The sequence below is a fragment of the Stegostoma tigrinum genome, chromosome 14 (genome assembly GCF_030684315.1).
Source record: "Stegostoma tigrinum isolate sSteTig4 chromosome 14, sSteTig4.hap1, whole genome shotgun sequence".
Classification (NCBI taxonomy): Eukaryota; Metazoa; Chordata; class Chondrichthyes; order Orectolobiformes; family Stegostomatidae; genus Stegostoma; species Stegostoma tigrinum.
Window position 1 is genome coordinate 78624719 of NC_081367.1, and position 23000 is coordinate 78647718.

Genomic DNA, 23000 nt, shown 5'->3' on the forward strand with positions numbered 1-23000 from the left:
CTTTGCTTCTCCACGTTACGTAAGCTGCCTTTTTCTTTTTGACGACGTGTTTCTGTTCCCGTCATTCCAAGGCTCCTTAATCTTACCCCTTCTTACCTGTCTCAGAGGAACAAATTTATGCATCACTCGCAACAACTGCTCCTTAAAGAGTCTCCACATGCCCTTCCCAGGGCAGAAATGGCTAGCACGAGGGGTCATAGTTTTAAGCTGGTTGGTGGAAAGTATAGAGGGGATGTCAGAGGCAGGTTCTTTACGCAGAGAGTTGTGAGAGCATGGAATGCGTTGCCAGCAGCAGTTGTGGAAGCAAGGTCATTGGGGTCATTTAAGAGACTGCTGGACATGCATATGGTCACAGAAATTTGAGGGTGCATCCATGAGGATCAATGGTCGGCACAACATTGTGGGCTGAAGGGCCTGTTCTGTGCTGTACTGTTCTATGTTCTATGTTCTATGTTCTATGTTTGTTGTGCCCTTTCTGTGGAACAATTGCTCCCAACCTGTACTTCCCGACTCCTGCCTGATAACGTCATAGTTTCCTTTTCCCCAGTTAAATATCTTCCCCTGGTAATTGCTCCTTTCCCTTTCCATGTGAAACTGCTATGTACTCCACCCATTACTATCCAAGACCACAGAAGAGATTCTTTGAGTTCTAGCTGAAAAGGGAGTAAAGAATCTCAATTTTCACTGCATGAAAAGGAACGTTATGCAGTCATGGGGTGAAATTCAATTCACGGTTCAAGCATTGATCATCATCCATTTTAGAAACTCTAACATTGTTTTCTGTAAGGTTTAATCAATCCACAATTCCAGTTGTTATCACCATCAGTGCATTTCAAAAATGATCATATAACCGGCACCATAGCATCACATACCTTGACTGATGTTTGCAATTGCCACTTGAGGCGATGTCATCCTTTTCACAAAACCAAAAATTGGAGAAAGTTGAGCAATCTCCTCCTTTATATTTTGTGCAAAAATCCTGAATTCATGTCATCTCTTAATCTTTATTAATCTTTCACTTATTACTTTGCCAAAACCTTTACAAAACTCCAGTACATTCACATGAACCATTTTTGCACGAATAAAGTAGCTTTGGTTTTATGCATCTCTGTCATTATAGTGATTCTGACTTTGATGTCATCCCAGTAATTCTTTATGGCTTTGATATCTACTTACAGATATAGATTTAAAACTGCGCACAGTATTCTGTCTAAGATAACAAGGTGTGGAGCTGGACAAATGATTTTCTGATGAACGGTCTAGGGCCGAAACGTCAGCTTTCCTGCTTCTAAGATGCTGCTTGACCTGCTGTGTTCATCCAACTCCACACCTTGTTATCTCGGATTCGCCAACATCTGCAGTTCCTTATCTCTGACAGTATTCTGTCTGTTTGTGTTTAGACCATGACAGATAAAGCCTGGTATCCCACTTGCCTACTTTTGTTAAAATCTATAATTCTGCAATTAAAGGTGTCTGTATCTGTCCAGATCCATCCATATACATGTTTCTTTTTTTCCTCAAAAAATGGTGTTTGCCACCTATTTACATACTTCCACAAACTGTTTCTTCATGCAGACATAGTAGGAACTGCTGTGTTCATTCAGCTCTACACCATTTTTCTTCCTGCAGTTACCTGTATTCTTTCCTAAATTCAGCACTAGGTGTCATCAGCAAATTACATGTCTCTGCACACATGGCCAACTAATGTTTGTATGCAAATAGTCCCTAATTAAATCGGTTGTATATGTTGATAAGAAAGCCTGTGACACTGATAAGTAGGACTAAAAGCAAAACCTTTTTAAAGGAGGCTTCACCTCACAAAAAAATTCCAGGAAAAATTATCATTTTGAACCTCTCTGGATAATTATTTGACTGGATGCAATCATCTATTTGTGGCAGTAATGCTGAGACTCTTGCTTTAAATCCTATGGCCAGAGATAACTCCGAGCTTGTTTATTTTCGTCCCTCAGAATCAATGGAAGACACAGTGAGGAGGAGAAAGTCCCCGTGTCAAGTCAGAAAACTCATGAACTGGATGATGATGAAGAAGAGGAAGATGTGGAACTGGAAGAAGAGGAAGAAGGAGGATGTAACAGGGTGAAAAAGACAGTCAGTGATACAATTACCTTTAAACTGGATGGAGGAAAAGATGGAATTGAATATGATGAGCTGAGGAAACCAGAGCAGAATAGCAAGGAATCTCCCAGCAGGTTGGTACATTCTGCGAGAAACACTTGGTGTCCATTAGCAATCCAATTAATCCTTTCACATCCTTGACTGAAGATTGGCTTTGTAGTTATATCCTGGCAGTTAATCAGATATCTCTGGGGAGCAGGGGAGTCATGAAAAGACAAGCAGATCTCTACATAAAACTTACATCCATCAGAAGCATAAATTGTGTTATAAGGGTGACTCGTAGTTAAATATTTTATAGCCTTTTAATTTCCCTGCTGCCCAGGGAGAACACCAGTTTTTTTTCATTGGTCCCTAAGTTTGCAATGATAGTGAAGCATGACATAATGGAGACAGAGAAACTTATTTCAGGTCATTCTTAAAATTTCAGGTTGCAAAGGGAAAATAATTTTCAGATGTTGCAGAGTATTAACATTAGCCCTCAGCATGAAATTGACTTGATCCAAAGTGCATTTGATGAGGTGAGAAGAAGGTTGGCCTCACCCAGTGTATTAGATTAATATGAACTCTATTGTTTCAGCAACAGATCTGCAGTTGAATATTGTGTACAAGAATTTAGCTCATTTCTCATTGTCCTGAAGGAGTGTGCATTTTCCACATTATACCAAGGGAAGAAATATTTTTCTTCTAAACACTATCTCTTAACAGATAACACTATCCTTTATGGTGGAAAATGTGAAATACCATGATTGAATTGTTAGGACTTAATTTTGTTTGTTTAAATACTGAGCAACCAAATTTTTTTTTTTCAAGTTATAAGCAAGAGGATTTGAGACTTCAAACTAAGGGTAGTCTCTCCGCCCTAGAACATATCCGACATTTCACAGACAGTCTCAACACAAGAAATGCTGAGGGCAATCAGTTCAATGAGGCTGATCTGACCACATACAGCACTACCCACCTGTCTGAAGACCTAAAGCAGCCCTTATACAGGAAATCCAAGTCACAGGTAAGACTCAAGAAGTGAATTAATCTTCAGTGGCACAAGTTATGGATAACACTATGGCAGGCTTACTGAAATGTGTTAGGTGGCAGTCCTCAGATGAGTCCAGGCCTGAGGTTCATAGAGTTCCTAAATTATCATGGATGTAGTGGGAACCTAGCTTAAAGAGGGACAAGGATGGCAGATTAACATGCCTGGTTATCACGTTTTCAGGCAGCATGAGGAAGGGAACAAAAATGTTAGGGGCATAGCATTATTGATTGAAGATTCAATCACAGTGCTGAGGTGTAATGATATACTGAGTGAAACATCAAATGAGGCTGTACACCTTGTTATCTCAGGTTCTCCAGCATCTGCAGTTCCTACTATCTCTGAAACAATCAAATGAGGCTAAATGAGTTGAGCTCATACCGGAAGTTAACAGTCACACTGCTAGTTGTCAACTGTAGATACACCAAAATAGTTGATAAGAATTCGAGGTGCACATATGTAAATAGATTTCTGAGTGAAAAAATGGTAGAGCAATAATACTAGGATTTCAACCGTTCAAATATCTGTGGGCAGCAGAATGCTCAGTGGTTGCACTGCTGCCTCACAGAACCAGGGGATTTTATCTTAAGCTGTTAAAGGAGGCCAGGGAGGAAACAGTGGAAGCCCTGAGGATCATTTTCAAATTCTTACCAGATACAGGTGATATACCGGTGGATTACAGGTCTGTGAATATTATAAATTATTCAAAAAGGGTCCAAGAAATAGACCATACAGCTGTAGGCTGTGAGGCAGACCTCAGGGGTGGGCAATTTTCTGGAAACAATATTGAGAGAATTAGCCATCACTTGGAGAAACACAGAATAGTCATCAATGGCTTTAAGGGGTCGTGTTTTACTAACTTGGTGAAGTGACAAGGAGGATTGACGGGAGTAATACAGTCGATATTGTCTAAATAGATTTTAGAAAGGCAATTGACAAGGTCCCACATGGAAGACTGATCAGAAAAAATAAAGCCAGTGGGATACTGGGGAATGTGGTGACTTGGATCCAGAATTGGTCAGGAACAGGAAACTTAGGGTAATGGTTGGTAGATATTTTTGTGAATGGCAAGTGGTTTTCATAGTGTTTCACTGAGTTCAGTTTTGGGTCCATTACTGTTTGTGCTTTATATTAATGGATTAAGCTTAAATGTAAACATGATTCAGAAATATGTGGAGAAAGATTGTCCAGTTAATTAGTAGTGAAATAATTGGCTGTCAACAGCAGGTAGATATCAATGATTGAGTTGAATGGGCAGAAAAGTAGCATTGGATTCAATTCAGAGAATTGTGAGGTTATGAATTTGGAGAGGTCAACTAAAGCAAGGGATACACAATGAATGGAAGGGTAATGAGAGGGGTAGAAGTGAGGAAACCTTGGAATGCATGTCAACAGGTCCCTAGAGGAAGCAGTAGAGTTCGAGGAGGTGGTAAATGCAACATGTTTTCATTTATGGGATGAGGTATCAAATGCAAAAGTATGGATGTATTGCTGGAACTGTGTAAGACACTGGTTAGGCCAGAACTGGGGTTATATGTTCTGTTCTGGTCACTACATTAGAGCAGGGAGATAGTAGGGGGGGGGGGGGATAATGGGAACTGCAGATGCTGGAGATTCCAAGATAATAAAATGTGAGGCTGGATGAACACAGCAGGCCAAGCAGCATCTCAGGAGCACAAAAGCTGACGTTTCGGGCTTAGACCCTTCATCAGAGAGGGGGATGGGGGGAGGGAATAAATAGGGAGAGAGGGGGAGGCGGACCAAAGATGGAGAGTAAAGAAGATAGGTGGAGAGAGTGTAGGTGGGGAGGTAGGGAGGGGATAGGTCAGTCCAGGGAAGACGGACAGGTCAAGGAGGTGGGATGAGGTTAGTAGGTAGCTGGGGGTGCGGCTTGGGGTGGGAGGAAGGGATGGGTGAGAGGAAGAACCGGTTAGGGAGGCAGAGACAGGTTGGACTGGTTTTGGGATGCAGTGGGTGGGGGGGAAGAGCTGGGCTGGTTGTGTGGTGCAGTGGGGGGAGGGGATGAACTGGGCTGGTTTAGGGATGTAGTAGGGGAAGGGGAGATTTTGAAACTGGTGAAGTCCACATTGATACCATATGGCTGCAGGGTTCCCAGGCGGAATATGAGTTGCTGTTCCTGCAACCTTCGGGTGGCATCATTGTGGCAGTGCAGGAGGCCCATGATGGACATGTCATCAAGAGAATGGGAGGAGGAGTGGAAATGGTTTGCGACTGGGAGGTGCAGTTGTTTGTTGCGAACTGAGCGGAGGTGTTCTGCAAAGCGGTCCCCAAGCCTCCGGAAACCAAGCGGAGGCTTGGGGACCGCTTTGCAGAACACCTCTGCTCAGTTCGCAACAAACAACTGCACCTCCCAGTCGCAAACCATTTCCACTCCCACTCCCATTCTCTTGATGACATGTCCATCATGGGCCTCCTGCACTGCCACAATGATGCCACCCGAAGGTTGCAGGAACAGCAACTCATATTCCGCCTGGGAACCCTGCAGCCATATGGTATCAATGTGGACTTCACCAGTTTCAAAATCTCCCCTTCCCCTACTACATCCCTAAACCAGCCCAGTTCATCCCCTCCCCCCACTGCACCACACAACCAGCCCAGCTCTTCCCCCCCACCCACTGCATCCCAAAACCAGTCCAACCTGTCTCTGCCTCCCTAACCGGTTCTTCCTCTCACCCATCCCTTCCTCCCACCCCAAGCCGCACCCCCAGCTACCTACTAACCTCATCCCACCTCCTTGACCTGTCCGTCTTCCCTGGACTGACCTATCCCCTCCCTACCTCCCCACCTACACTCTCTCCACCTATCTTCTTTACTCTCCATCTTCGGTCCGCCTCCCCCTCTCTCCCTATTTATTCCAGTTCCCTCCCCCCATCCCCCTCTCTGATGAAGGGTCTAGGCCCGAAACGTCAGCTTTTGTGCTCCTGAGATGCTGCTTGGCCTGCTGTGTTCATCCAGCCTCACATTTTATTATCTTAGATAGTAGGGGGCATGCATTTAAGGAGAGAGGCGGAAAAGTTCAAAGGAGATAATTACACAGAAAGTGGTAGGAGTCTGGAATGAACTGCCAGGATGGTGGTGGAGGCAGATATTACAGAGGTGTTCAAAAGATGTTTAGGTAAGCACATGAATATACAAGGAATGGAGGGATGTGGACCAAAAGCAGGCACAAGGGATTAGTTTGATTTGGCATCATGTTTGACATGAAATGGTGGACCAAAGTGCCTGTTCCTGTGCTTTACAGCTCTGTGTTGTCGCTGGAGCATTGGATGATTAGCAAGAACATTGCCAGGGCTTCAAAAGTGCAGGTCTGAGGAAACTAAAGACAGAAATAAGGAGGTTTTCCTTAGATCAGGGAAGGCTGACAGGTGACTTAATCCAAATGTACAATGAAGGGCTTGAATGGAGTGAACAAGGGAGACCTGTTTCCCTTAGCAGAGAGATAATATTGCCAGAGGGACAAATTTAATGTGTTTGGTAGAGGCGTAGAAGGGACACTAGGAAAACCAGACGGTGTTGGGTGTTTGGAAATCGCTGACCAATGTGGTGGTGGAGATGGAAATCTTCAATTTATGGTATCAGAGAATAATACAGGAGGGAAAAAGCCCTCCAGCCCACCTAGTCTGCACACATAAAAACCACTCTGGCCCTACACTGGTCCTGCATTCCAGCACTTTGTCCATGATTTTGAATGTTTTTGCATTTTAAGTGCTCATCCAAGTGCCTTTAAATGTAGTTTAAACTAATTTAAAAAGAACCAGGTTCGGCACGTGATGTAACCTGCAAGGCTATGGACCGGATACTGGTAAGGGGGATTATTCAGTTGGTGCAGATGTGTTGGGCTGTATGATCTCTTTTTGTGCCGTAACTTTTCTATGGTTCTATTGTTCCTGGATTTTGACATAAATCAGTCCAACACCTATTTGGAATGAGTCTAATTAACAAAGTAAACAAGAGCCAGCTGGATGGACTGTGTCTGCTCAACACAAAATATGAAATTCATTTTCCTGCCCTATTATGAATGTGAAGCACAGGTAGCAGAAAGTCCAAGGTGTGTTTCTCGAGGGAAGAGCCTTGACCAACTGCTGTGAGATAATTCAGCCAGTTTTAATGCTGTCTTAATCTGGTTACCCCTAACTCTAACCTTAACCCTAACCCCTAACCCCTAACCCTAACGCCTAACCCTAACCCTCACCCTAATGTCTATCCCTAATCCTAACTCTAACCCTAACACCTAATCCCTGACTCTAACCCTAACCCTAAACCTAATCCTAACCCTAACCTAATCCAGGCCAAGATACAATCAGACCATTGATCAAATAGATGGTGATCTGAGGAAGGGTAATTCAACCTGAAATATTAACTCTGATTTCCCTCCACAGATGCTCCTTGGCCTGCTGAGCTTTTTTCATAAATTTCTATTTTTGTTTGGAGAAAACTTTCCAAGTTTGCATGACCATGGGATTAAATTTTTGGGGAAGCTAATATTCTGACTGAAAATGCATTTCCCATTTTCTGTCAGCATCCTAATAAATGAGATTAGGCAAGATTTAGGGAGCATAGGATAGGGAAGGAAACTGCAAGGGATGGGCACATTAGAAATGTGGAGCTTATTCAAGGAAAAGCTCCTGTGTGTCCTAGATAAGTATATACCTGTCAGGCAGGGAGGAAGCTGTAGAGTGCGGGAGCCGTGGTTTACGAAGGAGGTGGAATCTCTGGTCAAGAGGAAGAAGAAGGCTTATGTTAGGATGAGATGTGAAGGCTCAGTTAGGGCACTTGAGGGCTACGAGGTAGCCAGGAAAGACCGAAAGAGAGAGCTCAGAAGAGCCAGGAGGAGACATGAGAATTTGTTGGCAGATAGGATCAGGGTAAACCCTAAGGATTTCTATAGGTGTTTAAGGAATAAAAGAATGACGAAAGTAAGATTAGGCCCAATCAAGGATAGTAGTGGTAAGTTGTGTGTGGAGTCAGAAGAGATAGGGGAAGCGCTAAATGAATATTTTTCAACAGTATTCACTCTAGAAAATGACAATGTTGTCGAGGAGAATACTGAGATACAGGCTACTAGACGAGGCGGGATTGAGGTTCACAAGGAAGAGGTATTAGAAATCCTTCAGAGGGTGAAGATAGATCAGTCCCCTGGGCTGGATGGGATTTATCCTAGGATCCTCTGGGAAGCCAGGGAGGAGATTGCCGAGCCTTTGGCATTGATCTGTAACTCGTCATTGTCTACAGAAATAGTGCCATATGACTGGAGGATAGCAAATGTGGTTCCCCTGTTCAAGAAGGGGAGTAGAGACAACCCTGGTAATTATAGACCAGTGAGCCTTACGTCAGTTGTTGGTAACGTGTTGGAAAAGGTTATAAGGGATAGGATTTATAATCATCTAGAAAAGAATAAATTGATTAGGGACAGTCAGCACGGTTTTGTGAAGGGAAGGTCGTGCCTCACAAACCTTATTGAGTTCTTTGAGAAGGTGACCAGACAGGTAGATGAGAGTAAACCGGTTGATGTGGTGTATATGGATTTCAGCAAGACGTTCGATAAGGTTCCCCACAATAGGCTATTATGCAAAATGCGGAGGAATGGAACTGTGGGAGATATAGCAGTTTAGATCGGAAATTGGCTTGCTGAAAGAAGACAGAGGGTGGTAGTTGATGGGAAATGTTCATCCTGGAGACCAGTTACTAGTGGTGCACCACAAGGGTCGGTGTTGGGTCCACTGTTGTTTGTCATTTTTATAAATGACCTAGATGAGGGCGTAGAAGGATGGGTTAGTAAATTTGCAGACGACACTAAGGTCGGTGGAGTTGTGGATAGTGACGAAGGATGCTGTAGGTTGCAGAGAGACATAGATAAGCTGCAGAGCTGGGCTGAGAGGTGGCAAATGGAGTTTAATGCAGAAAAGTGTGAGGTGATTCACTTTGGTAGGAGTAATGGTAAGGGCTAATGGTAAGATTCTTAGCAGTGTAGATGAGCAGCGAGATCTCGGTGTCCATGTACACAGATCATTGATATTTGCCACCGAGGTTCATCAGGGATGTTAAGAAGGCATACAGTGTTTTCGCTTTGATTAATAGAGGGATCGAATTCCGGAACCAAGAGGTTATGGTGAAGCTGTACAAAACTCTGGTGCGGCCGCACTTGGAGTATTGTGTACAGTTCTGGTCACCGCATTATAAGAAGGATGAGGAAGCTTTTGAAAGGGTGCAGAGGAGATTTACTAGGATGTTGCCTGGTATGGAGGGAAGCTCTTACGAGGAAAGGCTGAGGGACTTGAGGCTGTTTTCATTAGAGAGAAGAGGGTGAGAGGTGACTTAATTGAAACATATAAAGTAATCAGAGTTTCAGATAGGGTAGGTAGGGAGAGCCTTCTTCCTAGGATGGTGACGGCGAGCATGAGGGGGCATAGCTTTAAATTGAGGGGTGAAAGATATAGGACAGATGTCAGAGGTAGTTTCTTTACTCAAAGAGTAGTAAGGGAATGGAACACTTTGCCTGCAACGGTAGTAGATTCGCCAACTTTAGGTATATTTAAGTCGTCATTGGATAAGCATATGGACATACATGGAATAGTGTAGGTTAGATGGGCTTCAGATCGGTATGACTGGTCGGCACAACATCGAGGGCTGAAGGGCGTGTACTGTGCTGTAATGTTGTATGAAATCTCTGTTACAAACGCCCTCTAAAAGCTATAAGAAAGCTGTAGTTCATTGATTTTGAAAAAAATACTGAATAATTTTCCAAATTTTAGTCCTGATGCCATGACATATGTTTTTTTCTGTTGTTGCATATAGTTAAAACTGCTAAATTAGTATTCTTGCGAAGCAACTTGGGACACTTTATTAAAGGTTATGCAAGTAAATATTTCCAATTGCACAATCAGGACAGATATAAAATTAAATCAAATGTGGTGTAAGCAGAAAACTAATAACTAAATAAAGTTTATTTGAAATGTCATAATGTACTCATTCAAATAAACATTCCTTTCCTGACTCTCATCCCTTTTCTTTCCTTCTTTTCATAGGCATATGCCATGATGCTTTCTTTGTCCGATAAGGAATCTATCCATTCCGGATCTCACAATGCCCCCAACATGTGGCACAGCATGCCAAGAGCAGCGACAGAGCCAAGCACCCTCCAGTCTATGAGCCATGTATGACACTTTGCAATAACCAGATGGGACCAAGTCCAATGTCATACATAGCATGACATTTTCTGTTTCTTTCATTTTTACCCTTCCCTTTGTGTCTATTTATAGAGAGAGACTCCTGAGCAGAATGCCTTAGAAATCTGCTGGGTCACCCCAATCGGAATTTTGTGACCTTAAACTGACAGTTTAAAAATAAATGAAATTGTATTTATTCTCCTAGTATTTTGTTTTGCACAGCGAAGGCAGCTGCGTTGTTGTGAGGATCATTGCGACACAAAGTAGTTCGACTAGAAACTGGGAGCTCATGCCTGAACGGCTCAAGAGAGCGTCTTCCATTGTACTCACTAGGAGAGGGTTTGACCATTTTCAATGTATTCTAGCACTCAATTTTTTGAAGACTAAATCATTTGTATAAAATTCATTTGATGGGTGAGAGGGGAGATTGGGTGACAATGGCTCTTCCTGTACAATTTGCTATCTGCATTATTTTGTGTTCTTTTAAATACAAATCAATTTTTTTTGCTTTTTTTCGTAAAATTAAAACAATTCAAAGCTCACTTCATAGGATAAAGATACCAGGACTCCTCACTGAAGACCAGCAATCTGCTTTCACAAAGAAATGTTTTTCTCCCCACAATTTTTTCAAATTAACTTTAATTTTAGACAATCATTTTTTATAACTTTTTATTAAGTGTGTGTAGCACTGTGCTATTTATTTGTCTGTTTAACAATCTCGCACTGTTCAGTCCACATGCAAGCATACACAAGTGCTCACAGGTGCTTTACAACACAGGTTGAGATCTATGATTCGGAATTTGGGTTAGGGAGGAATTGGGAAGGGAGGGGAGACAATGGATATACATGAGTGCCAAATAGTGTTGTTAAAAAAGCAAAAAAAAATCAATCTTATGCGTTTAAATGAATCTGCCTAATGAATAGACTTTACTTAGTTTGTTTTGTTTAATACAATGAGCTGAATCGATTGTATAAGCAGTTATAATTCCTTCATTACAGCATGATTCTTCTAATTAGACCTGTACCTGATATTTTAAGCTGTTTGTCTGCTTGTGTGGTGTTTTGTTCCAGTAATCCTATTCAGTGGCAGCAATTAAGGTATAAATGTGCCAAATTTATGTTTTAAAAAAAACAAAAAAAACAGATTGTATTTCTTTTATTTCGCCAGTTGTGGCGGAGCAGATTCGTCTTTTTTTTGTTTATATCTGATTTTGAATAGCCAGCAAGTTGAGGTACTTTCTCTAAATGCTTTGTACAATGTATCTGTTATGCATTTAAATAAAAATATAATGAGAAGAACAGCTAATAAAAATAAAAGCAAACCTGATGCCTGCTGGTGCCTGTGCATTCGTCACTTTGAGCTTTTCATGTGTTGAAATACTTTCCGAGGCATCTCAACTGTGGCAATGAGTAAGAGCATATCAGTGCCTGAAGTGTGTCTATCATAGTCTAATCTCCTCACGCCTCCCCATCCAGGTGACTGTACATGTTGGATAGCAATTTGCAGACATAGGCTGGAGGAAGTAGGGGAGCAGGATGGGGTGCTCAGTCGTCCAAGCCTTTACTGGACAGATCCATACCCAAGGAAGGTGTATAAAAAGTATTTAGGTATCTCCTGGAATCTCCTCCCCTGGAAAATATGTTGTTTCCAAAGGGACTGCATTACAGATCAGTTGCAAAGTCTACTGCAAAAAATTTATAGTTTATGGAATTAAAAGGAACAAAATCAGTTGTGGGATAAGAAACAGAGAATAAGCTTAAATGGATAGTTTTCGGGCTGGGGGAGGATTTCTTGTGGTGTTCTCCAGGGATTGATGTTGAGATTCTTGCTTTTCATGATTGACTAGTGATCTAGATCTTGACGTGCAGGGCACAATTTCAAAGATTGTCGATGGGATGGAGCTGTGAAGGATTCAGTGTAGAAATTCAAAAGGGCTGTTGTGGAGCAGTGATAGTGACCTTACTCCTGAGCCAGGAGACCCCGATTCAAGCCCCACCTCCTCCAGAGGTGTGTCATAAGACCTTTGAATAGATTGATTGGGAAAATGCATTAAAATTATTTTTAAAATGACAAATTGGTGGAGCAGTTGGAAAGGTGGATGATGAAATTCAATTCCGAGAAGGAGATGTAGGAACAGCATGGAAAGACAGTTCAAAATAAGAAGTATAATTCTACAGGGAGTGCTGAGCAGTCGGACTTGAGTATAAATGTGCACACTTCATTGAAGATAACAGGACAGTGTAGGGAGCAGTCCCTAAAGCATACAGTGTCTTGAGCTTTATTAACAGGGCCATGGTGTAAAAGGGCAAGGAGGTACTGCTAATTTTATACAAGACACTTGTAAGGCCTCAGTTGAAGTATTGTGTCCAGTTGTAGGTGCCACACTATAGGAAGGAATGTGAATGCATTGGTGAGAGTGCAGAAGAGACTTCTGAGAATAGTTGCAGGGATGAGAAACTTTAATTATGATAATAGATTAGAGAGATTAAGCTTAGGAGTTCAGATGTCATGTTGCACTGTACAGGACATTGGTGAAACCACTTTTAGAATACAGCCTACAATGAGGTGTTTCCTCGCTCACCAAGCTGGCTGGTTTTTGTTCAGACATTTCATCACCATGCTAAGTGACATCATCAGTGGAGCCTCCGATGTAGCAATGTTATTCTACTCCACTTGGAATTAATGCTGTCCGCTCCATTATGGTGAGTAGTATGATTTCGATTTTGATCTGTATGGGTTTATATATGGGGTCTAATTCTATATGTTTGTTGTTTGAAGTATGGGTGGAGAACCATGCCTCTAGGAATTCCCGTGCATGTCTGTGTTTGGCTTGGGCTACTATGTTTACTTTGTCCCAGTTAAACTAATGGCCTGCATTGTCTGAGTGTACTGATATTAAGGAGAGTTCATTGAGCCACTTTGCTGCTAGTTGATGTTCATGTATTCTGATGGCGAGCTTCCTCCCTGTCTGTCTGATGTAATGTTTGTGGCAGTCATTGCATGGTATTTTGTAAATGATGTTGGTTCTGCATGTTGTGGGGATGGGGTCTTTAATTCTTGTGAGTGTTTGTCATAGAGTGGCAGTGGGCTTGTGGGCCACCATGATTCCTAGTGGCCTCACGAGTCTTGTTGTCAGTTCTGATATGGTCCTGATGTAGGGGAGCGTGGCCAGTGTGTTAGGGTGTACTGTGTCCTCCTGTTGTTGTCTGTTATGTAGGCATGTGCGGATGAAATTGCAGGGATATCTGTTTAAGGTGAGGATCTTGTATGTGTTCTTCCTCTTTCCTGCATAGTTCTGGAGTGTTGCATTGTGTTCTGGCCCATTTAAATAGTGTTCAAAATACTGCCTACAATTCTGGCCACCCTTTTATAGGAAGGAAGTTGTTCAACTTGACGGGGTGCAGAAAAGATTTACAAGGATTCTCCTGGAACTAGATGATTCGAATTGTAGAAAGACACTGAAAAAGCTGGGGCCTATTTTTATGTTGAGTCAGAGGCTGAGGGGTGCTCTCACAGAGGTTTATAAAATCATGAGGGTCGTTGATAAGGTGATTAGCCGAGATCTTTTTCCTAGGGTAGCAGAGTCCAAAACTAGGGGACATAGGTTTAAGGCTGGGGGACGATTCAATAAGGACCTGAAGGGCAACAATTTTCACGCAGATGATGGTGCATTTATGAAATGAGCTGCCAGAGGAAGTGGTGGAGGCACATGCAATTACATCATTTAAAAGGCATCTGGATAGGTATATAAATAGGAAGGATTTAGAGAGCTGTGGGCCAAATACTGGCAAATGGAATTAGGGCAGATTGGGATGTAAGGTGGGGATGGGTGAGTGAGACCAAGGGCCTGTTACTGTGCTGTATGACTCTGTGAGATTGGAACTGTTCTGCTTGGAGAGATAAAAACTGATAGAAGTTGAAATCGGTAAAAGTTTTCAAAATCATGAGAAATCTAGACAAAGTCAATAGACAATAGACAATAGGTGCTGGAGTAGGCCATTTGGCCCTTCGAGCCAGCACCACCATTCATTATGATCATGGCTGATCATCCACAATCAGTATCCTCTTCCTGCCTTATCCCCATAACTCTTGATTCCACTATCTTTAAGAGCTCTGTCTATCTCTTTCTTGAAATCATCCAGAGAGTTGTCCTCCCCTGCCTTCTGGGCCAGAGCATTCCATTTATCCACCACTGTCTGGGTGAAGAAGTTTTTGCTCAACTCTGTTCTAAATGGCCTTCCCCTTATTTTTAAACAGTGTCCTCTGGTCCTGGACTCACCCATCAGTGGAAACATGCTTCCTGCCTCCAGAGTGTCAAATCCCTTAATAATCTTATATGTCTCAATCAGATCCCCTCTCATCCTTCTAAACTCAAGAGTATACAAGCCCAGTCGCTCCAATCTTTCGACATATGATAGTCCCGCCATTGCAGGAATTGACCTTGTGAACCTACGCTGCACTCCCTGAATAGCAAGAATGTCCTTCCTCAAATTGGGAGACCAAAACTGCGCACAATACTCCAGGTGGGGTCTCACCTTGGGCCCCGTACAGCTGCAGAAGGACCTCTTTGCTCCTATACTCAATTCCTCTTGTTATGAAGGCCAGCATGCTATTAGCTTTCTTCACTACCTGCTGTACCTGCATGCTTGCTTTCATTGACTGATGTACAAGAACACCTCGATCTCGTTGTGCTTCCCGTTTACCTAACTTTACAGGGAAAAATTATTCCCTCTTATGGCAGGACCAAGATTGCAATTTTCAAATGAAGCAAATGATATGTGAGAGAAAACATTTTCACACAGTAAGTAGACATGTTGGACTGACTGGCCTCCATCTGTGCCATAACACTGAAGTGATCCCATGAAAAGATAGGGGATCCAGAAGAGTTGCAAGTCCCTGCTTAGTTCAGCATTATTTATATTACTTTTTTTATTTACAAATGTTGAGGTGGTGATTATGAGCAGGCAGACTTCATTACTGGGTCAACGCAGGGATGTCTCACTCCTCCAGTTTTCTCTTCATTCTCACTTTGTTTCAGGCAGTTCGCTTGGCAAAAGTCCAGCCTAATTATTTTCACTCACTTGCATTGACGTGCTCACGTTATGACAGATATGCAGCACTACAAAAGTCATGTAATGATTCAGTTTCCCTATCAATTCCCTGTAGTCACATGTCCACTAACTATTTTCTGATCATGATTTGGAACAGATGTATCTAACTGTATTCATCCACACACGGCAATCTTTAGCAATCAGGCTGTGAAACTTGGTAAGCTCAATTTTCTGATGCTAGTGTTATGCCTTACTCAGTGGATTGTTCTGTTTGAGTTTTGTGACCCTGAAGAGGTCTTGTTAGCTTGCTAGAGGTTTGAAATAAAAGCACCAATAATAATTAATGCATTGGTTTGAACATTTTTACATAGAGTGCAAAGTTCCAGAAGTTTCCCAGAGATTTCATGATGTCATACCCAGGAGATGCCTTAGAGTTATAGCTTGCAGTTTCTTGGTATAGAAAGATGGAGAAAAATATCAGGAGCCACTTGTCACTTGATTTTTGACATTGATCTGGCTCAGTAAACCAATGCAAAGGTTACAAAACATGAATCGTGGATATTACCACCCAGAGTGACAGAAAATTCAATTTGCCACCAGCAATCTTTCCTGGATAGGGAAAATGACTGTGGTTTGACTCAGAAAGCCATAGACTCAAAACTGACCCCAGGGTCTGGAGGACAGAATCAAGGCTGAGACTAAAGTTCAATACAGAAGGAATGCTGTGCTGTGGGATGTATCATCAGATCAATGTAAAGAAAACATTGCACTGTTCAAAAAAGAGCTGGATAGTTCTTGCAGTTAATATTTTCAGTTAAACTGACATTAAAATGAAATTAACACATAGCATGCTGGAGAAACTCAGCAGGTCAGGCAGCATCCATGGAGAGCGAAACAGAGTTAACGTTTTGAGCCTGGTATGGCTCCTTCAGAGCTCAGAACTTGCAAAATGAAAATGAAATTACCTGATTATTATCAAATGGTTGTCAGACCAAGCTCAACAGAAACAGTACTTGAAAAGTGGTTGATTGGTGGTGAATTATTTTAAAGCATGCTGAGGTCACCAAGGCTGATGCAGAAAAATGCAAGCCCTTTCATAATGCTTCGCATCAGCTACCATCTGGCACAACTTCAGGTCTTTATTAACCAGCGCAATTTACATCTGAGATTTTCAGTTTATAACCAATTGAGTTCAATAATTCAATGCACCAATCTGCCTTTACTCTTAACATGATCCATTTTGTTATTTTAAGACAAAAGTACATGTAGCTCTCCCATCATACTGGGCTTGCATCACAGTTTTGCTTCACAGACCTACATCAATAATGATTTCATCAGGAATCAGCATCCTATTTACACAACTGTCATGATCATGCCACACCTCAAGGTGTTCAAATGCACAAATATGACACCAGTTTGTAACCTTGTTATATTAAATCACAGTGATGTCCGACTTCTGAAAAGTTCATCCAACGTATCATTGTACAAAATTATTCAAAAGGCTTGATTTCCCATGTTGTGCAATAAATTCAGATCCTGTGTGTAAACCAGAAAACCCCAGCATGGTAAAATACTGATCCCGTATAATCATCTAACAATGCATGTAATGTATTGTCGTGGATCACAGGGTGTATCCAAGTGGTTCTTTTGGATTTGGTTAAATATAGTTAAGAGAAGACTCAACAACAGCAATTTGCTTAGATGTGGTGTCTATTCAGTAATAATAATGATAATAAGGAGCAAAAAGGAAGGGAAAGCAAAAACGCTCTTCTTAAGCCCTTCTGCCCATTAGGGAACCCTTGATCGATAGCTCGTCTGGAGGCCTAGGCTCATTCCTGGCATTCTTCACAATCCCGATCCGAAGTGAAGTCCAACACAAGAATGAAATTCTCTCTTTTATACAGTGTAACAAACAGACGGCACAGAGAAAGCAAATACAGAAGATAAAACTGCTTGCTAGTACAGAAAACAAGTTTTTAGCTGTGCTGTCTGTGGTAGGAATGTTCACAGGACTCATTCAAGGTCATGCAGCTGTCAAATATCATCAGCAAGTTTAGCCCTTCAGTCCATCCTATACATATACTGATCCTACATAAACTTCTCTGATCATGGTGGTGCAGTACTAACCAAGCTTGCAAAACATGGTCTTGTATATCAGGGTGGCACTGCTGCCTCACAGCGCCAGGAACCAGGGTTCAATTCCACCCTTGGGTGACTGCCTGTGTGAGGTTTGCACATTTTCTATGTGGGCTTCCTCCCACCGTCCAAAGCTGTGTAGGTTACATAGATTAGTGATGCTAAATTGCTCATCTGTCCAGGAGATATACAGGTGAGGTAGATTAGCTACGGGAAACGCAAGGTTACGGGGATATGGTGGGGGTGGGGGGGGTGGTGTCTATGTGGGGTGTGCATCAGAGGGTCAGTGTGGGTTTGATGGGATGAAAAGCCTGATTCCACATTGTAGGGATCTATGATTTTTATATCAATGCTCCAAAGACAGAAGTTGCTGGAAAAGCGAGCTGATCTCAGTATCTGTGAAGCAAAAACAGTATTAATGTTTTGGATTGGATGATCCTTTCTCAGAACCAATGATAGCTAAGAAAATGTTGGTTTAATGCAGAAGATAGGGTGAGGTAGGGGGTCAGGAGTGAACAATAAGTGGGGATAGAGCCCGAAGACCAGTTAGACAGACAAAGGAGTGGATAAACATCTGGCTAGGAGGGTGAACAACTATTAAGGGAACTGTTAGTGACAGTTTGTTAGCCACTAACAGTCTCCATTAACAGCTATTCACCCCCCCTAGCTAAATTGTTATTAACTCTTTAGTCTACCCATCTGGTCTTCGGGCTCTATCCCCACTTAGCATTTATACCTTACCTTCTCCCCCAACCATGTCTACAGCATATAGATCAACATTTTCCCAACCACCATCAGTTCTGAGAAATGGTCCCCAGACCTGAAATGTTAACTCTGTTTTTTTCTTCACAGATGCTGCCAGGCATCTTGAGCTTTTCCAGCAACTTTTGTTTTTGTTCCTGATTTGCAGCATCTGCAGCTCTTTTGGTTTTTATGTAGAATTTCCAACAAGGGACAGTAGATTCATAGATTAATTGAAACGATAAAGCGCAGAAGAGGACCATTCAGCCCATCTCATCCATGCTGACACAAAGACACACAGATGGCCTTTTCTAATCCTATCTTCCAGCACATGGCCAATAGCCCTACAGCTTCCAGCATGTAAGGTGCTGATACAAGTACTTTGTAAAAGTGTTTGGCATCTGCCTCCACCAACAACTCAGGCAGATATTCTGACCCCCACCACCCTCTGCAAAAAATGTTTTTTTTTTAACTCATGTCCCCTCAATTCCTTCTGCCACTTTGTTTCTATGACCTCTGGTTTTTCAACTGTCTGCCAAAAAGCATAGGGTCTTTCTGTCTGTTCTGATTCTACCCCTCACAATTTTGTAAACCTCAATCATGCCACCTCTCTGCCTTCTCTGTCCCAAGGAAAACAGCCCCACCCTCTCCCTGTTGCTACAATTCTCCAGTCTTGAAAACATTCAAGTAAATCTTCTTCGCACTCTATCCAGACAATTAATTCCTTCCTGTAATGTGCCCCTTCGTACATGCCGGCGCCATCATCCTCGGAAAAAGACTCTCACTGTCCACCCTATCTAATCCTCTGATCATCTTGTATGTCTCTATGAAATTCCCTCTTAGCCTCCGTCTCTCCAATGAGAACAGACCCAAGTCCCTCAGCGTTTCTTCATAAGACCTTCGCTCCAGACCAGGCAACATCCTGATAAATCTCCTCTGCACCTTTTCCAATGCTTCCACATCCTTCCTGTAATGGCACGACCAGAACTGTACGTAATATTCCAAATGAGGCTGCACTAGCGTTTTGTACAATTGCAGCATGACATCACGGCTCCGGACTTCAATCCCTCCACCAATAAAACCTAACACACCGTAAGCCTTCTTCACAGCACTATCAACCTGGGTGGCAATTTCCAGGGATCTATGTACACAGAACATAGAAAAGTACAGCACAGTACAGTCCCTTCAGCCCACGATGTTGTGCCGTGGAATAGTCCTAATCCAAAAATAAAATAGCCTAACCTATATTCCCCTCAATTCACTGCTGTCCATGTATATGTCCAGCAGTCACTTAAATGTCACTAATGACTCTGCTTCCACGACTACCACTGGCAAAGCATTCCATGCACTCACAACTCTCTGGGTGAAGAACCTCCCTCTGACGTCTCCTCTATACCTTCCTCCTCACACCTTAAAACTATGACTCCTCGTGGCAGTCAATCCTGCCCTGGGGAAAAGTCTCTGGCTATCGACTCTATTCATGCCGCTCATTACCTTGTACACCTCGATCAGGTCGCCTCTCTTCCTCCTTCTCTCCAGAGAGAAAAGTCCGAGCTCAGTCAACCTCTCCTCGTAAGACAAGCCCTCCAGTCCAGGCAGCATCTTGGTAAACCTCCTTTGCACCCTCTCCAAACCCTCCACATCTTTCTTATAATAGGGCGACCAGAACTGGACACAATATTCCAAGTGTGGTCTCATCAGGGTTTTGTAGAGCTACAGCAAATCTTCGCGGCTCTTAAACTCGATCCCCCTGTTAATGAAAGCCAAAACACCATATGCTTTCTTAATAACCTTATCCACCTGGGTGGCAACTTTAAGGGAGCTATACACTTGAACACCAAGATCCTGCTGTTCCTCCACAATGCCGAGAATCCTGCCTTTAATCCTATATTCAGCATTTAAGTTCGACCTTCCAAAATGCATCACTTCGCATTTATCCAGGTTGAACTCCATCTGCCATTTCTCAGCCCAGCTTTGCATTCTGTTAATGTCTCGCTGAAGCCTGCAATAGCCTTCAATACAATCAATGGCACCTCAAACCTTCGTGTCATCAGCAAACATACTAACCCACCCCTCAACCTCCTCATCCAAGTCATTTATAAAAATTACAAACAGCAGATGCCCAAGAACAGAGCCCTGTGGGACACCACTCAGCACTGACCTCCAGGCAGAATACTTACCATCTACAACCACTCTGTGCCTGTTGTCAGCCAACCAACTCTGAATCCAGACATCCAAATCACCCTGTATCCCATACCTCCTGACTTTATGAATGAGCCTGCCTTGGGGAACCATATCAAACGCCTTACTGAAGTCCATGTACACCAATCTGGTCTGGCCCTGGGGACTTATCAATCTTAATGTCTGACAAAATTTCAAGCACATCAACTTCCTCCATCTTGATATGTTCAAGCCTGTTTTCCCGCTCTTCAAAGTTCTCATTCACAACAAGATCCCTTTACTTAGTGAAAACCGAAGCAAAAAACTCATTTAGGGCTTCCCCCATCTGCTCAGACTCCACACACAAGTTCCATACGCTATCCCTGATTGGCCCTACCTTCTCACTGATCATTCTCTTATTCCTCACGTATGAATAAAATGCCTTTGGGTTCTCCCTAATCCTTCCTGCCAAGCCTTTTTTGTGCCCCCTCCTGGCCCTTCTCAGTCCACTTTTGAGCTCCTTCCAAGCAAGCCTGTAATCCTCTAAATCTGTGCTAGACCCTTGCTTCCTCCACCTTCCGTACTCTGCCTTTTTCTCTTTGACAAGAAGCACCTCTGTACCCGTCATCCAAGGCTCCTCAATCTTACCCCTTCTTACCTGTCTCAAAGGAACAAATTTATGCATCCCTCGCAACAACTGCTCCTTAAACAGCCTCCACATGTCTGCTGTGCCTTTTCTGTGGAACAACTGCTCCCAATCTATACTTCCCAACTCCTGTCTGATAGCGTTATAGTTTCCTTTTCCCCAGTTAAATATCGGTAACTGCTCCTTTCCCTTTCCATGGCTATGGTAAATGTGAGACTGTGTGGTCACTGTCGCCAAAGTGTTCTCCCACCATGAGATCTGACACCTGTCCTGGCTCATTGCCGAGCACCAAATCCAAAATGGCCTCCCCCCTCGTCGGCCTATCCACATACTGAGTAAGGAAACCCTCCTGAACACACCTGACAAAAATGGCTCCATCCAAACCATCTGCACGAAGGAGTTTCCAATCTATATTGAGAAAGTTGAAGTCACCCATAACAACAACAGTTGTAAGAAGAGATTATATACGAAATGGGTTAACATACAATATGACAGCACAGTACAGGCCCTTCAGCCCTCAATGTTGTGCCGACCTGTCATGCCGACCTCAAGCCCATCTAGCCTACACTATTCCATGTACGTCCATATGCTTATCCAATGACGACTTAAATGTACTTAAAGTTGGCGAATCTACTACCGTTGCAGGCAAAGCAGAGTAAAGAAACTACCTCTGACATCTGTCCTATATCTTTCACCCCTCAATTTAAAGCTATGCCCCTTCATGCTCGCCGTCACCATCCTAGGAAAAAGGCTCTCCCTATCCACACTATCTAACCCTCTGATTATTTTATATCTTTCAATTAAGTCACCTCTCAACCTTCTTCTCTCTAATGAAAACAGCCTCAAGTCCCTCAGCCTTTTCTCGTGAGAGCTTCCCTCCATACCAGGCAACATCCTAGTAAATCTCCACTGCACCCTTTCCAAAGCTTCCACATCCTTCTTATAATGCGGTGACCAGAACTGTACACAATACTCCAAGTGCGGCTGCACCAGAGTTTTGTACAGCTTCACCATAACCTCTTGGTTCTGGAACTCGATCCCTCTATTAATCAAAGCGAAAACACTGCATGCCTTCTTAACAGCTCTGTCAACCTGGGTGGCAGCTTTCAAGGATCTGTGTACATGATCACCGAGATCTCTCTGCTCATCTGCACTGCCAAGAATCTTACCATTAGCCCAGTACTTTGCCTTCTGGTTACTCCTACCAAAGTGCATCACCTCACACTTGCCTGCATTAAACTCCATTTGCCACCTCTGAGCCCAGCTCTGCAGCTTATCTATGTCTGTCTGCAACCTACAGCATCCTTCGTCACTATACTATGCTATACTATGGAATAAATGAGTTTTTAGAACATAGAACATTACAGCACAGGACAGGATATAACATATGAAATGTTCTCCTTCACTGGCAAAAAAGTAGGGATATAAATGATGAAACTGTATAAGATATTGGTGAGGCCTCAACTGGAATATTGTATGCAATTCTCGTAACTGATTCTTCACCTGATATTGCTACACCCTCGTTCATTTTTGTTATCCACTCTATCCTGCCTGCAAACTCTCTATCTAGAGGTAGTGAACTGCCAATTCTGCCCCTCCTTTAACCAGGTTTCCATTATAGCAAAGACATCTAACTGCCACGTGTCTATCTGAGCCTGTGGTGTATCTGCTTTACTTGCAATACTCCTTGCATTGATGTATAAACATCTCAACCCCATCAATTTTCTTTACAGGAGATGTTTTAATCCGTAATAAAACCCTAAAGAACTGCAGATGCTCTAAATCAGAAACAAAAACAGAAATTGCTGGATAAGACTCAACAGGTCTGACAGCATCTGTGGAGAGAAATCACACTTAATGTTTCCGGTCGAGTGGCCCTGCCTCAGAGCAGGGCTCTTTGGAAGTGTCACTG

The 23000-nt window shown here is 42.8% G+C and overlaps 1 protein-coding gene across 9 annotated transcripts in view; it reads left to right on the forward strand.

The window, feature by feature from the left end:
* The window catches only part of mecom (MDS1 and EVI1 complex locus), a 992273-nt gene extending 980593 nt beyond the window's left edge, over window positions 1-11680 (forward strand). For all 9 annotated transcript variants that reach the window (XM_059651242.1, XM_059651246.1, XM_059651243.1 and 6 more), the window contains 3 exons: window positions 1971-2210; window positions 2947-3142; window positions 10213-11680. In XM_059651242.1, the coding sequence (XP_059507225.1) occupies window positions 1971-2210; window positions 2947-3142; window positions 10213-10347 (571 nt within the window). In that variant the 3' untranslated portion in view covers window positions 10348-11680. The remainder of the gene's footprint in view (window positions 1-1970; window positions 2211-2946; window positions 3143-10212) is intronic.
* Window positions 11681-23000: the final 11320 nt, after the last annotated feature.